The 15,155-nt window shown below is 37.0% G+C and overlaps 3 protein-coding genes across 4 annotated transcripts; all 3 read right to left on the minus strand.

The window, feature by feature from the left end:
- Positions 1-8: 8 nt before the first annotated feature.
- Positions 9-7,722, minus strand: LOC148167356 (uncharacterized). 2 transcript variants are annotated; one of them, XM_088046992.1, is made up of 10 exons: positions 7,474-7,722; positions 3,916-4,141; positions 2,004-3,869; positions 1,757-1,957; positions 1,543-1,710; positions 1,380-1,497; positions 1,137-1,331; positions 952-1,086; positions 624-910; positions 9-573 (listed from the first exon to the last, which is right to left on the minus strand). In XM_088046992.1, the coding sequence occupies exons 1-10, from the start codon at positions 7,573-7,575 to the stop codon at positions 140-142; spliced, it is 3,732 nt and encodes a 1,243-aa protein (XP_087903118.1). In that variant the 5' UTR covers positions 7,576-7,722; the 3' UTR covers positions 9-139. The 2 variants fall into 2 exon arrangements, with proteins under 2 accessions (XP_087903118.1, XP_087903117.1); XM_088046991.1 differs by having other exon boundaries at positions 952-1,098.
- Positions 7,723-11,276: 3,554 nt separating this feature from the next.
- On the minus strand, positions 11,277-12,146 carry LOC148167357 (uncharacterized). Its single transcript, XM_088047048.1, has 3 exons — positions 11,994-12,146; positions 11,745-11,943; positions 11,277-11,483 (listed from the first exon to the last, which is right to left on the minus strand). The coding sequence occupies exons 1-3, from the start codon at positions 12,119-12,121 to the stop codon at positions 11,277-11,279; spliced, it is 534 nt and encodes a 177-aa protein (XP_087903174.1). The 5' UTR covers positions 12,122-12,146.
- A 535-nt stretch (positions 12,147-12,681) lies between these two features.
- Positions 12,682-14,196, minus strand: LOC148167358 (uncharacterized). The gene is made up of 2 exons (XM_088047027.1): positions 13,925-14,196; positions 12,682-13,876 (listed from the first exon to the last, which is right to left on the minus strand). The coding sequence occupies exons 1-2, from the start codon at positions 14,194-14,196 to the stop codon at positions 12,682-12,684; spliced, it is 1,467 nt and encodes a 488-aa protein (XP_087903153.1).
- Between the last annotated feature and the right edge of the window lie 959 nt (positions 14,197-15,155).

Consider the following 15,155-nt stretch of genomic DNA (forward strand, 5'->3'; position numbering starts at 1 on the left):
ATACCCCGTTGCAAAGAGACTTTTATTGACAGAAACTCTTAAAAAGGACCAAAATAAATATAAAAATATCAAAAATGACGTTTAGTCATCTCTATGTACATAAATACATTCATATCACACTCGTTGAGTTAAGTATTGCTTAACAGTCTCTTTCGTCGCTGCCGTCGCTGCATTCGATGTATCCGTTACAGAGTCTGCTTTTGGGCAAACATTCCCCCAGAGGACACCGATGACCTAGACATACACTTTTAGTACTTTTTGTAACGTTGTGAACATCATTCATGTGATTATGGATCCATGTAACGTAATTAGCTACTTTTGTGTAGACTCCAGGTCTGTTGGCCCTCGCACAACCATAACCATTACTTGTAATGCCATGTAAAAGCCATTTTCCGTTAGCTTCGGGACACATGAGTGGTCCTCCGGAGTCCCCGAGACAAGCATCGCGCCCCCCGCGTTCATAACCGGCACAGAACATATCGTCTGTAATTTTGTATAACGGAAGGAAAACTGTTCTTTTACGACATTCGGGTGTTGAAATTACAGGAACGAGAACTTCTTGAAGCGTGTCAGCTGCAAACAAACGAGTTATTACTGATAAAGAAAAATTGATAATGACCTACGGAATATACGACCGACTTCGAAGAGTTGACCCCAACCTACAACTGTACATAATGTACCGTCAGGGACTATTTGACTCGGAGAGGGCAAACAAATTGGACGAACGTAATCGCTGAAAATAACAGGAAATTCCATTTTAAGCAAAGAGATATCATTAATAAAGCCGGAATCGACGTATCCTGGATGGACTATTATGCGGACGATAGGACGAAGTTGTTCGTACGGCGACGGAAGAGCGGTTCCGCGGCGCAACGCCCCTAAGCGAGCCACCCAGTACTCTTCCTGAGAACTACAAGACACAATCAGACAAACAAACTTTTTTTTTCTTACTGATAGAAGCAGTGTCCAGCCGACACCAGCCATGTATCGGACAGTAAAGTCGCTCCACATTGAAACTCTCCTTCTTTATAAAGTGCTGCTTGCCACGGCCATGATCCCAGACCGGCATTTCCTCCGCCGACAATTCTATAAGCTCGCCTGTTTGAATTACAAAAATTGAAACCGAGAAAATGTACCTAGCAATGTGTTTGACAGCTTGAGGTCTCGCTCCACATTCCAACGACTGGCACATCACTTGGACAATCTTCTTACTTTCGCAATTAGTGTCAGTAAAAGACAAACTGTTTTCACGTTGCTGCGAGTAGTCCAATTCGAAATATTTCGAGGAGGAAGAATCAGGATCAGTCACGCTTTTCACGGAGTTTAACAACCTGAAATTATCGTGGTGAAAATAAAATTAGCTTCATTTTAAGTCGTACTGGTAAGTCATGGATTTGCAGACTGTTTGTCCGAGATCTGGAATCGGAAACGTCACATTGCGTAAATTATCCACGCAGAGTTTCCCCCAGGTCCCCAACTTCCGCACCATTAAAAATCCTAGAAAACAAACAATTACAACGAGTTTTTCTCACCAATACACACCTTCTGAAACATAAGGAAACTCGTCCGCTGCTTCAAGACTCGCAGCAATGGTGACACATTGCCGTTCGTCATCTCCGTGCGGACAATCGCGCAGTCCATCGCAGATTTTACTTCTTTCGATACACATCTTGGAGTTGCTACAAACGTACTGATCCGGTCGACACCACTCTTAAAAAAACGTTGAATTTTTTACTCTTGGAGCGAAGAAACTTACCACACTGATTCTCGTCGGAATAGTCCCAGCAATCAACGACACCATCGCAGATTTTTCTGAGCAAGTATTGAGATCTGAGATAATCAGCGCAGTTGCAATCTTCTTCGTCTTTACCATCGTTGCAATCAATGAGTTTGTTGCACTTCGTGGTTTCAGGAAGACACTGTCCGTCTCCGCATTTTATAGTGAAGTTACCACACTCTGGAAATAACATGTGAAATTGTCTTTTGGTCCATCGTTGTCTTACCTGTGTTATTGGAAAACGTCCCAAACGCGAGGTTGTTGTAACTGTTAAGTTTATTCTTGGGCACATCGTTGATTTTGTTGAAGGATTTGGTCAAAATTTTGAATCCCGAGTGGTTAACGGTATAGCTCGACGAAATTGCTTTATTAGAAATAACCGGTTCTTTATGGATCACGGTCAGATTCTCATGAATTTTACTTATTTCCGATAATTGCTTGAGTTTCTCAGGTGTTAAAATGTTGAAGTTTTTCGTTGAATCCTTCCTATTACTCGAAACCGACGAATTCGTAACAAAGAGAGCAATTTCACTGCTTGATTCTTCAGTCCTGTTACTTGGATCCATTTTCGGGTTCCTGTTAAGCTCGTCCGACGATTCCGTCGCAAAATTCAGGACACCCACGATCTTAAAGTCCTCCAACTGATTTTTGTTCAACTTCACTTTATTTACTTCGGAGCTAATTGAAGTAACGACTTCGGTCTCGATGAATTTCATCGGATTCTTGGCGAGGTCTGAAAAATCATTCAAGCGAGTTGAACCGGGAAAACTCCGATTTTCCACTAATAGATTCGAGGCGTTACTGGAGCTGTTCTCGTTCCGAAACGGTCGTTTTCTCAAAGGTCGACCAATGCCAGAGTTTGATTTTACTGGTATCAACGTCACGAGTGGCAGTTTCGTCGTGGGCATCATCAATGTGTCTTCATCCGCATCAACAACTTCAACTTGTCCTTGACCGATAATCTCTTCAGTTTCCGCAAAAGCCTCGCTTATGTTTTCCGGGATCTTCAAACCGGAGGAGAGACTATGAAAAATTGAAGACAAGTTCTTGAGGAGTAATTCCTCGTTGATTTTAGCAGGAGGGACGTGTTTGACTGTTTCAACTTCGACAAAGTCGTGATTTGATAAGGGGATGCTGCTTTTAGTTTGTTGGTCGAAACTGGAAGGTTCTGTTGATTGCGGGATTTTGTTAACAGGAATGGGGTGACTTTTCAAACTAGTCGATCCAAGAGTTTCAGTGTCAAGTTGGTGGTAAGACAGTCCAGGGTTAGTAAAACTGGTATAAATTGGTTGATTTTGTGATTTGGTAGTCGGAAGGGTTGTCGGTGTGAATTCTTTGAGGCCTGGCAATATGGGAATCCAGGGCGCGTCGTTGAAAGTTTGGGGGTTAGCAAAAGTGGTGGACGCCACAGTTGTTGAAGGAGTTGTCGTTGAACTAGTTTTGGTAAGTTTTTCTATGGCAGCGATTTTGTATAAGGCACTTGTAACTGATGTTTCTTTCACTGTGGTTGTCTTGGTTGTTTGTGTAGTGAGTTTAGGTTTAGCAGTAGTGATATCAGTCTTCTTTTCAGTGATATCAGCATCAGTTTTGCTAATTTTGAACGATCCTTGGACCACCGGAGAGATTTCTTCTTCTTGTTTTTTAACAGGTGCGCTTGTGGTGATGTTACGAGTTTTCACAACCACGCCGCTTCTTGTCGGTTTAACTGTCATTTCTTTTGGTTTTGTAGCAGTTCTTTGGTACAAATCTACTTCTCTAATTTGCTTAACTTCTATAGATTTAGCGTCGAACCGGATCGTTCTAAAAACGGGTTTTCTGGAAATCGCGTCTGTAATGAGGATGTCTCTGATTGTCTTTTCAATGTTTGATACGTTTTTCGGTAATTTCTGTCGATTAAAAACTAGCTTATAGAATACTGTTACGGTATCGTTTCCGAATTTTTCTACTATACAGGAGACTAAGGCGGGACCTAGAACGCTTTTTTGATAGAGAGTCTCTAACTGCAGTCTATATCTCCGCGCTTTGTCTTGGAGAGCTCCAATGAAGCGATCGCCTCTTAACACTTTAGCACTACAACTAAACGAAAGGAGATCTAAAAAAGAGGTTTTATCATAGAAGAGACAATATTTTTAACTCACTGTTGCTAGTTGGAGTTTCTGTGTGTAGCGCCCCCATGTAGAGAGCCATTCCTGCGATCGCCAGTACTGCAATAAATACAAGAAATGATGCTACTGCTAAAACCACCGAACATAGTCGTCCTCTTGATTTTCGTTCTGTACAAGAACTCGGTGACATTCTTTCTTGCCACAGGGTGTGAACTGAAGGGGTTGTCCGTCGATTACAAACCGGCATCGCGTAATCATTCTGAAATCGAATTGCAAAAGATTAAAGATGAGCCGCACGACGAGTGAAGACATCGATGACACAACGAGGGTAACTGTACCTTGTTTTCACTAAAATTGTTTCATATTTCACTGCCATTATAACGGAAATAAAAAGTTCATTTACCCAAGGAAGTGTCAAAGCGAGACTGGGTTTATAATTTTCATTTGAGGTTCGTCGCTTGATGTATCGTTGAAGTCGTTTTCTGGCTGTACTTCAAATAATTATGTTCGACTGAAACGCGTAGATAATTCACTCATAGCCTCTTTGATGGTGCTTAAACACTAATAAAATGCAACAAAGAGCTTAAGACGTCTGCGGTACGAGGATTTGTTTACGGTTAGACGGTTTTAGCAAATTGATGCATTTTGCACCTCTTAGCACAGTTAATCTTATAACTTACGACCTCATAAATTATCATCAATCGCCTTGCTTTTTATCATGAATACAATCAATTCCCCGCTATCTAGTCATTATTCAAGGATCCAGCGCAATACCAGACGCAACGAATTAAGATGATGCAGATTATAGAATTATTCGTAAACATTTAAACCCGTTATGTAATGTGGAGGCAACGCCCTAGCCGACCTCAAACGATATTAATCTTATTTTATGCATGAGAGGATTCACAAATTTTTACAGACAAAACCAGCGAAGTTAACGATGGTACTACCACTACATTCCTTCTTCAAAATCCACCAAATGAAGAAAGTACCGTTACCTGCTACGATTTTACATATTTTCTTAAATTAAAGCAGCATTTCCGTTTTCTCACGTTACTATAAAATAAAATGTGAATTCTCACAAATTATGCAGAATACCGTTTTAGATATAGTCATGACGTCGCAGCCACAGTGGCGTAGGATGTACAAAGAATCCTGAACTATAGTTCTATTTTTCGAATGGTACCACTAATTACTTTGTGCGGTACGTCCCTGCATCTCGGAATGTATTTGGACTGGCATTAATGAAAAGTAAATACTTTCGGCACATTATATGTCCGGGGCATTTTAATAAGCATCTTGGGAACGTAGGGCACAACAATTAGCGATTTCCAGCAATACCACGGGTGGTCTTGGTTTTTGGTAGCAACAATGTGATAAATTGTAATTGATGCGGCTTTTAGACCAAGCCAAAGTCACTTCTTTACTGCGTTCGACATTTAAAAGACAGAAGATTCATCAAGATGAGCAATCGACCTTGCAAGGTTCTTACCCCCATCATCTACACGCGATTTTCTACATTAGTCCATTCTGATGACCGCCAACCGCCGACCGGTTTAATTGCTGCACTCGCACTTATTCGATTCTTAAGAGCACATCGTACTAATCGTACGCGTTCATCGGATAACACTTTCTATTTTCATTTTACTAAAGAACCAGTAGGAACCAATTCTGGAAGGTATTTGTTATGACTGGTACCGAAATCTAATGGGTCTAGAATTGGAAGATAAGTCGTACGATAGCTCGTAATTACTTCGACAAAAAGTCGGTGAGATTAAATGTAAAAATTCTTTTGAAAAATTTGAACCTGGTTGTCAATCCGCGTTTCCTTAGAGTACTGGAAACCTTGGATTAGCATCTTCCATCCGCCGATTAATTCTATATTTAGTACCGAAGTCAGGAAATTTTCAATTTGGCATAATTGCGCCTCCACATTTGTTATACCAAATCCATCATCATAAATTTTTATAAATATGTGCCATAATCAAAGGTAATTGTGTTTTTTCAAGAGCAATTAACTGAAATAATGATACTAAACCTGACAAGGCTAAACTAAAACGGTTTACTACTTAAAATAACGTTCAGTTCATCGTTTTATCAATTGATTTATATAAGTTTGAAGGAAGACGAGTTTCCTTAATCGCAATGATTAGTAAATAAACAAATTTTGGCAATAAATAAGTTTATATTTATAGATATTGGTAAGTATGGCCATGATCGTGCATAAACAAAATAATTATATGCATATCGTAATCGTTCAGGAAACGTTTAATTAATGCCCCTGCGTGCGCTTAATTCCTTCCTCGGGAACATTCTTTTTTCGTATTTTATTCAATTTAAATTGAGTGAGAATATTGATGTAGCCAAGTCAAGGCCGACATTGTGTACTGTCTTCAAATCCTCGCATATAGTTCTATAATCGCAAGCATGGTCACTGCCAAGAATCTCTGACCCTGGGCACTATCTCATCGCTGATCGCAATCATTCGGTGGTGGTCTTGAAAGGCATAAGAAATGTACATACGTTGTGTAGAAATATGAAAGAGGTATGAAGTGTTGAGTTATTGTATATTGCAAAAAAAGGCTCTACTTTGAAAGATTTATCAGAAAGCTGATATTAAATTATGTATCAAAGCAGTCATTTTGGAACGGTACTACTTGCTGCAAGCCGCCAAAGTGACTAGCTAACCAGGATATAAAAAGACACCAATAAATTGCAACGTACATTGCGTGAGGTAAATATGCAAATAACTGTAAACGAGCGTACATTACCTAAAAGTTGACCAAGAATTAAGGTAACGTTACAATAAAAAAAACACGTTAAAGTTGATGTTGGTAATTTATCTACTTTTTGTCTTGTTAAAATTGTTTTACTAGACCATATCTACTGTTAACGTGAAAAAATACACAAATTTAAGTTTTCAGGGATCACATCTTCTCTCAAACGAAAATAATTGGATTTAAAATAACTTAATTTGTCTCCATCGTAGCGTAAAAATATCGAGTCCGCAAGATAAAAACCATCGATGATTAAATTTGCTCATCTCCGTTAATAACGAAAATTCAAGGTTATTAAAAAAACAAAATTTTGACCATGGTGGAGGAACTGCTAACAATAAAAATTTAAATGCTCTTCCGCCGCGTTGTTAATTTACATACATGGTACATTGTTATTGAATTTCCAAGAATTAACAGCTCAGACAAAAGACTAAGCCACTGTATCATTTGTCTGAAACTTAAATTGCCGCCAAAAGAAGTCTTGAGACATTGTTTAAATGTTTAGGTAGGTCAAGATTATTATTTTACGTGGACACCTGTGTCAACTGGAAAAATCTGTTTGATTGAATGTTACCGACGAACAATTTATAATCTAACCAATTAACTCCATAATTGCGATAACGGAGTCGTTTCCATTCAAATTTATTGAAAACCGTATTGAAAATAGGGGAAATAACCGCATTCGCGCGTTTACAATGTCACACCGGTTACCATCAACATGTCAGAAGAACCATATGATACTCATCCATAATGTACTTACTGTACTTTGCAGATATGACTATAAAAACTGAATAGGGTGGTCAGTTTTTCTTACCCCAATTTGGCGCAAGTTCCTGTGGCAAGGTACATTTTGATGGAAATTGCCAAAACCGCTCCGGAATTTTTGAGACGTCCCGGACACACAAAAAGTCTCCATGGTTCACTCAAAATCCATCACAAATAAAATACAAACATGATCACATCCAAACCGAACGTAATTCTAACGACGATGTTTTTACGCAGCCATGTGAACGCGCCGGTGCCCCCAGAAACTCTGAGCTGTTCTCTGACTTACATCTCAGATCTTCTTACACCTGCAGCGCTTAGGCGTCTCCGTCCAAAAGAACTGAACTTGATAGGGCTCTTCAGATACGCAATTCCCGCAAAATTTCGATGCATTTTTTAGATAACGAAGCGAAGTTTTTGGGAAAATTTTAATTAACGTGAGCGTGGTTTAATACAGAACGCGCTGAGATAATGCTTGCTTTTCTTATTTGTTGTGTTTACCCACAATGGACTATGTTAATTTGTTAAATAATGTGTGGGAATTTCTTCAAAGAGCCGACTCTACTGGGTGCGAGACTTGCTTTTGGGGTAATTTTGCACCGTTAGTTGATAATGGTGGTACTCCCGGAAGTTGTTTCTTTTTTTTCAAGCTTTTACATTTTTTGAGGGGGTTCAAGAACATGGTACTATCATTGGCGTTAGTTAATAAAGATAGAGTAGACGACAAAGTAGAGGAAGTAAGTGCCTTAGAGCGGGTTCAATGGCACCAAACCGCACGCCAAGTACCCACTGCACAGGTTATCGCGGATACTTATGCGTTACCACCAAGTACCCACGCTGCCATCACAAATTGTAACATTCTACGAAAACTTCAGATTTGGAACTTCCAAAATTCCAACTTCTACTGTTGTGCAGTAAAACGTAGAGTCATTTACTTCTAATGAAATGTGCTAGGAAGGATCTTTGTACTCTACTTTACCATTGTAACTATTCTTTGCAGGTATATAACTGTTCTGACGTGAGTCTAATTGAAATTATGCGGATAACAAAATAATAATGACTATTAGTCTTTTGTGTACGAGTAAAATGAAGCTACATGCATTGATTCACTTCCAGCTTACATTCCAGAATCGGAAAAAATAGGGGTCATTGTATGTAAATTACATGACAATTATTAGAAGAAAAGAATTTTGCAGATTTGTAGCCACTGCTAATTTAACGTTCATAAATTAAAGGTCAACTTTTTGCATTCTCTGTAACGACTGTAGTCCCGTTATAACGTAACTAAGAAATTTTTAATTTCCAGAAAATGAAAGGATCAAGCATACTGTAAGCGGCAAGAATGAACTCCAAATTTAAACAAACGTTCTGCTTGTTTGGTGAGAATTAGAAGAAATTATTCAAAAAAAAAAAAAATTGGTTTACATTCGCTTTTCAGGTTGTAATTTGTTAGATTTTACTGCGATATTTAAGAGTTTAAGGTTTATTATCTTTTTCTCGAGGAATCTTAAATCTTGATTGTTGTTATATGAAATTGTTACATTTTTTCGTATAAATTTAAATAGAAAAATGACAAATAAAGTGAAATTTTTAGTATTGGGCAACACTCAATCGCTTCTATCTTGGTTACTTGTCAATGCAGAAAAATTTTGGGGACAGTTTTGATCTTTCCTAATTTTTTTTAACTGTTTCTAGTCGTACCTAAATTTGTCACTTTTAATGGTGACAGAAATTAACATTTATAATAATAACTGGAATTATAGTTAATTAAAACTATAGTTAAGATTCTGAGAATTAAATAGTTTAATTACACTTGTCGACAACTTCTGGGAAAAATTTATACTGGAGAAGTAAAATGATCTTCTGATTCTGACGTCCGTATTGCTCCTTCAGGTCCGGATTCAGAGATATTCTTGAAAAAATATCTTTTTAGGTTAAAAAATTTCTTGCAAAGTTATGAAATTGCTCGATGGTATTTTAGCAAGCTAATTTAATAAGCTTTCCAACGATATATAAAACTCATTGTTAACGTTAGTACTTTTCATGATAATTTTGAAAAACTGATCTCATGTTCCAAAAAAAAGTTATTGATATGCAATTTTGCATATAACTCAAGAATTATTACATATATCTTTATTGTAATGCATCATTGAAAAGATTAAGATCTTGTCTTTTTGAAGCGCTGAGATACATTGAGAAATTAAAAAAAAAATAAAACTTGACGATGAAGAGTTCTTGGTTTATGGCTTGTGGTCCATTAGAGGGTAGAAATATGTTGGAAAGTTAACACAAAACGAGACAAATTTTTACATTCAACGAAAAGACGAATTTTAAAAGTTGTAGAAATATGTTTGTAAATTGATTATTTTTTGGACTATAACTCTGAAATTTCCGGAGGTTACTACTTTCAGCTTAATTAATAACCTTCTCAAAATGGAAAATTCTTGAAAATACGGGACGGAATTTAGATACTTTTACTTTCAACAAAATGACGATTATTAAATTAATTTAATTTAGTTTAGATTAATAAATGATTAAATTAATTCGAAAATTGGTCATTTGTTAATTTATAACTCTGAAATTTTTGGAGGTTACTACTTTCAGTTTGTTTAATAACTCTGTCAAAATGCAAAATTGTTGAAAATAAGGAAGGATTTTAGAAATTTTTATGGGAAGGTGGATGTCACTAAAAATTTATTTTTTGTATTTTCAGTTGAACTTTTTACAGACAATCTGGTGACAATAAGCCATGAACATTCCATCAATTTTACAAAATCTTTATCTGGGGCGAAAAATGATGTAGATTGATACGAAAAAGTTTTCAAATGTTATTTAAATTATAAAAAATCTGACCGACAACTTTTTACCAGTTGCTACATAATTTTTATCTTATCCTCTTTTATTCTGATCAGGGAAATTATTTAGAAAAGTGAGATTTATTATAAACTACAATTTTGAGAGTATTAAAATAATTTTTACAAGATCATTGAAAGTTAAGAAAACACGTTTTTTTTTTCTAAAAGTCACTCCGTAATTTTTATCATGTAATTTATAAATGGCAAGAAATAGTAATAAACTTTGCATTAGAAAGCAGAAATCTAATTAACGTTTATAATGACGTATTACAATAAAAAAATCAAAGTACAAATTTAGGAGTCTGTAGTAAAAAATTGTCAAAACAATTGTTCGTTTTTCAAAATTTTTATCAGTTTTCCTCAAATATCTTTGCAAAAACGAACTCTCCTGGCAACTTCTATGTATAGTACGTTGGAAAGCTTATTGAATTACCTTTTTAATGATATAGTATAGTTTCATGAGTTTTATGACTACTCAAAAAAAAACTTATTTTACAAATATTTGTCCTGGCCTGATGGAGCAAAACGCGATTTCAAAGTCCCTTGATTAGTGTTATTTATAAAATTTATAACAAAAATTTATAACAAAACGAAACTGAAATGACGGGAACTTCATTAAAGTGACTAAAGTAAAGAATTTGTTTAAATTTTAGTTAATGTGGCAGCTTTTGAGATCTTAAGATTAAATCTTATTTATTACAAAGATATTCTTTCATAAAAAAATGTTATGTAACATCATGACAATATACTGAAATTGTAAGTGAGCGCTTAAAAATAATGTTAATATTTCATTGTTAAGTTCTTATGCAGTTTCTTGTCTTTCCTTTCGAAATTGAAAGTCTGGATTTGTTGGTTTAGGTAAAAACAAAACATTTTTACTACAACTAAACTTTATTTAAAGAACGAAAAGCACAATTACTTGAAACTGTATAAAATTAAGATCACTCCCAAAGACCGTAATTTGCAGTTTAAGTATTTGTCTTTTCGTTGTCTACATTTATGAATATTTCTTAGAAGACAAAGCGTCGAATATCCTTTGAAACGTCTGAGCTGATAAACCTGACCATAAACTGCTAGCAGATGACTCCTGGTTAGATCTCCCAAAAAAATCGTCGTAATAATCATAATCTGTAGTAATGACGTTGAATTTTGCATAGTACACAGCCGCAAATGCCGAATAGACTAACAGCAGTGCTGTAAGCAACTGAAAAGAAAAAAATGAGATTATAATAACTTTAAATACATGTAATCGGAAATAATTCGCTGTTAAAATAACGAGATCCTTTGTCCGCGATAACATCTACCAAGGTCGAGCTTCTAAACTCATTTTGATTCATTTATCAGTTGAGTGGCAATTAAAAAATTAATTAATAACCGGCAAACCTGTGTATGACGCAATGTCAGCTTCCTGCAAGCTCGAAACGTGACTAGTTTCGAAAAATAGTGCGCATTTTTGGTTGCATACCTGAAAAGCCGCCCAGAATTTGAACGAGCCTTCGTTGATGATAAAATCGTAGTATCCAGCCCAAGGATCTTCCTTAACGGCTTTTTGTTCTTCCATATCGTGGTCGTGATCATGCGGGTCGTGGTCGTCGGCAAAATCCATCATTCCTCTGCCTTGTCGCGCTTGAGCTTCGTCATAATCCTCCAAGCCTTGTTCGTATCTGATGGAATCGCATTTATTTTCTGCAATGCACTTTGTGTCGATAAATACCTTGTTTTCGTTGAAGTTTCTTGCTCTGGAATTTGCGTCGTTGCTAAAGGGTAGTCTTGTGTTGTTCTTGCTAGAGATATTTTTACGATCAAGAGTAAAACACAGAACTTTACACAGGCATTCAACATTTTGACACTGCACTAAGTCACCTCCGGCTATGGTTCGATTTCAGAGGGAACGTTTTTGCAATATTTATCAAAAAATGTCTTTGTCGCAGTGAATCTCGAACGAAACTATTATTATTTCTTCGAGACGTCTCAAAAGTGTGGTAATTATAATAATTTAGCACATATATGGCTAACGGAATTAGGTAATAATTGCAATAACAAATAATACTGGAATTCAGTTAGTTATATATACACAGATTAATAAACTGGAGTAAAACCATAAGCGATAATTAAAATACGGTATTGTTAATGAATGGCAATTTTGAAAACACATTTTGGCCCAGAATTTCGGCCCACGGAAATTAAACAAAAGCGAAATTTACCCTCTTGCTCTAATTTACTTTTTTAAATGTGTCTCCCCATTGTTACTTTCATTGTTTAGTCTCGTTTATCTTTGCGCTTGCAATGCCGATCCCGGCTAAATTCCAACGTCTAGCTTTGTTTAATTTTGGCAACTCAGAGTCAATAAAACCGCATATTATTTAGCAAGTATCTTTATTGTTAACTTTTTACAAATTCATTTACATAGCAACATAAGTAAATTTTCTTCTGCTGGTGTCAATAGCCGAGGTGACGTTCTCATGAAGTTCGTCCAGATTCAACGACCGTCCATGTTCCATGTCCTTGGCCATATCTTTCGCCATGCCCTTATGCAGATATTGGTGCTTGAATTGCACCTTATGACGCGCAATCGATTTCAGAATCAATACAGTAACATAAATAATAAAGTACACACTGAAGTACAAAGGGACGTACCACAACTTTCGCCCCAAATAATAATAACTGTAATGCCCTTTATTAACACGCTCATCTTCCTCCGGGGCTTCCGTTGTAGTCACCTCTTTGTAAACATGGTGGTGATCAAAATCGTAATCAAAGTTATGACCCTGGCCGTTGTAAAGGTACTGGGGAAATTGGCCGTTGAAATCCGGGGACGGGGGCGGCGACAAATCGTGTTCTGCCATGTCATGACCGTTGCCATTGCCATTGCCATTGCCGTTGCCGTTGCCGTTCATGGGCTGGGGTTGCATGTCAGGCGCCGGAGCAGCTCCCATGTCTTTACTGTCGTCCCAACCTGGAGGTGGGTGGTCTAAGATGGTTTCATGAGTATCGTCAGAAGGAGGGTAATAAACTTGTTCTTTAGGATTTTGGGGATAATAAGGTTTATGATCGTCATACATTTGGTCTGAATGGTCAGAATTAGGAGCTAGAGGGGGCCCAAGTGTAGGATAAGCAGGTGCAGGCGCCATGGGGCCTTCGGGCAGCGCTGGAGCATCCTGAGGAGGATTATACTGGTATCCTCCATTAGAATCATCCGACGGCGAAGGAGCATTTGGTGGATAATCCGCGCTAGAAGCGGAATCGTCTGAAGGCGCGACTGGTCCTGAACTTGGTGGATTATAAGAACTGTATTCTGATGAGTAAAGATCCGGAGACGGAGGAGCTGGAGGATTAAACACCGGGAAACTATCGAAAGTTGGAGGAGCAGCAGGACCGGTAGGAGCATCCTTAGGTTTGCTCTTCTCTCCATTACCATTCTGTTTTGGTGGAAGATGAGTATAATCAAAATACGGTCTAGGATTAAATCTTTCTTGGACTTCTCCAACTCCAGGAACAGCTTCATTCTTCTTTTGAGCGACTTTCTGCGCGTAGTGGTACACAACTTTAGGTTTAGTCGGCTTCAAATTTTGCCCTCCGATGATATTAACATCAGATCTAAAAATTTGACGCTATTGAAAACGAAAGAAAATTGTCTTGAAATACCTGTGGGTCCAAAGAGTTTGTCCGCTGTGGCTTCGGCCTTCCGATAAGGGTTTTCCAGTGGTTGAAACAGAGCCCCAATGAGCAACTTTAGCATAGGTTGAAATTATTGCCGTATTATTTTCGGGTAAACTTTTGCTTGATACAAGAAACGCACACGCGAGAACGATAACATAATTAAAGACCATTTTAGCGCACTTAATTTGGTGAAGAGTTGTCAGCGATTGACGCTTCAAACTTTGAAGAAGAACTAAATGAAAGAGTCTATATTTCATCCCTGTTTTACAAACATTGGAACGTATGTGATAATTGCTTATGTTATTATTGTTACAGTTATTCGATTTTTTACCAAATCCAAAGTGTCCTATATATTTTAACCGTTGTTCGTCTGAAAGTCAATAATTACGCAATTTTGTCACCTATATTCACTAATACGTTAAATTATACTAATAACTTGGTAGAATAAATTAAACAACGGATTAATCAGTGCTAATGAAATTCAGCGCGAAAACACACATAGTTAGAGCTGTCGGAAACTTTTGTCGGTTCTAGAGGGCTTAAAAAACCATTTTCGTCTGCAAATTCAAGTGTAATATATAGGTATGTACCTGCTCAAATTGTTTAACTCAAACCGCTCAATGCACTTCAGTAGATGAACATCTTTGAAGTGAAAGGGAGTCCAAGCCCAAAATATTTAATTGCACAATTATTTGTATTATATTATCTTAAAACAAATAATAAATTGCGGATATTTTAGACGGCCAACAAAATATATAAACATATTTATACTAAACGTGCTAGACTAATTTAAAGTGAAATGTTATCTTTATTAATTGATCAATATTGATGTCTCCTACGACTATCATTCTGTCAATTCTTTAGATTTTACTCATTGTGCGTTGTGTGCTAAATGTCAACATCTATTATGATTCTACTAAAACCATGTTTTAACTTTAATTAGAACCCTACAAATTCGGAAAGATCAAATTTGCTTGGTTTTTGCATATTCAGACTAAATTAGCACTCGGAGTTTCTTAAAACGTGAAACGAAAAAGTAGGAGAGCATAATCAAAGCTCTTTGTAAGCTACCGTTTTAGGTAGTTTTCGTAATGGCTTTTTCATTGGCAATTTCCTTAGATTTTGTCGAAAAAACTGACTTGACCGTTGATGCTCTGTTTCTTCGTTTTAAAAGTGATAACTACAGAGTTGCCCGCCATTTAAAGGTTTTATTTTC

Source organism: Gnatocerus cornutus, chromosome 10 (assembly GCF_029298725.1).
Source record: "Gnatocerus cornutus isolate USDA-ARS CGAHR chromosome 10, icGnaCorn1.1, whole genome shotgun sequence".
NCBI lineage: Eukaryota > Metazoa > Arthropoda > Insecta > Coleoptera > Tenebrionidae > Gnatocerus > Gnatocerus cornutus.

Excerpts from the sequence above, each read along its gene's own strand:
- LOC148167356 (XM_088046991.1), bottom strand. The coding sequence starts at position 7,575 with ATGGAGACTTTTTGTGTGTCCGGGACGTCTCAAAAATTCCGGAGCGGT. Across the intron at positions 911-951 it reads GCTGGACACTGCTTCTATCA|TTCTCAGGAAGAGTACTGGG; the intron begins GTAAGAAAAAAA and ends TGTGTCTTGTAG. Across the intron at positions 574-623 it reads CGAAGTCGGTCGTATATTCC|CTGACACGCTTCAAGAAGTT; the intron begins GTAGGTCATTAT and ends GTTTGTTTGCAG.
- LOC148167357 (XM_088047048.1), bottom strand. The coding sequence starts at position 12,121 with ATGTTGAATGCCTGTGTAAAGTTCTGTGTTTTACTCTTGATCGTAAAA. Across the intron at positions 11,944-11,993 it reads GAAACTTCAACGAAAACAAG|ATACGAACAAGGCTTGGAGG; the intron begins GTATTTATCGAC and ends CGATTCCATCAG. Across the intron at positions 11,484-11,744 it reads AATTCTGGGCGGCTTTTCAG|TTGCTTACAGCACTGCTGTT; the intron begins GTATGCAACCAA and ends TTTTCTTTTCAG.
- LOC148167358 (XM_088047027.1), bottom strand. The coding sequence starts at position 14,196 with ATGAAATATAGACTCTTTCATTTAGTTCTTCTTCAAAGTTTGAAGCGT. Across the intron at positions 13,877-13,924 it reads CAAACTCTTTGGACCCACAG|ATCTGATGTTAATATCATCG; the intron begins GTATTTCAAGAC and ends TCAAATTTTTAG.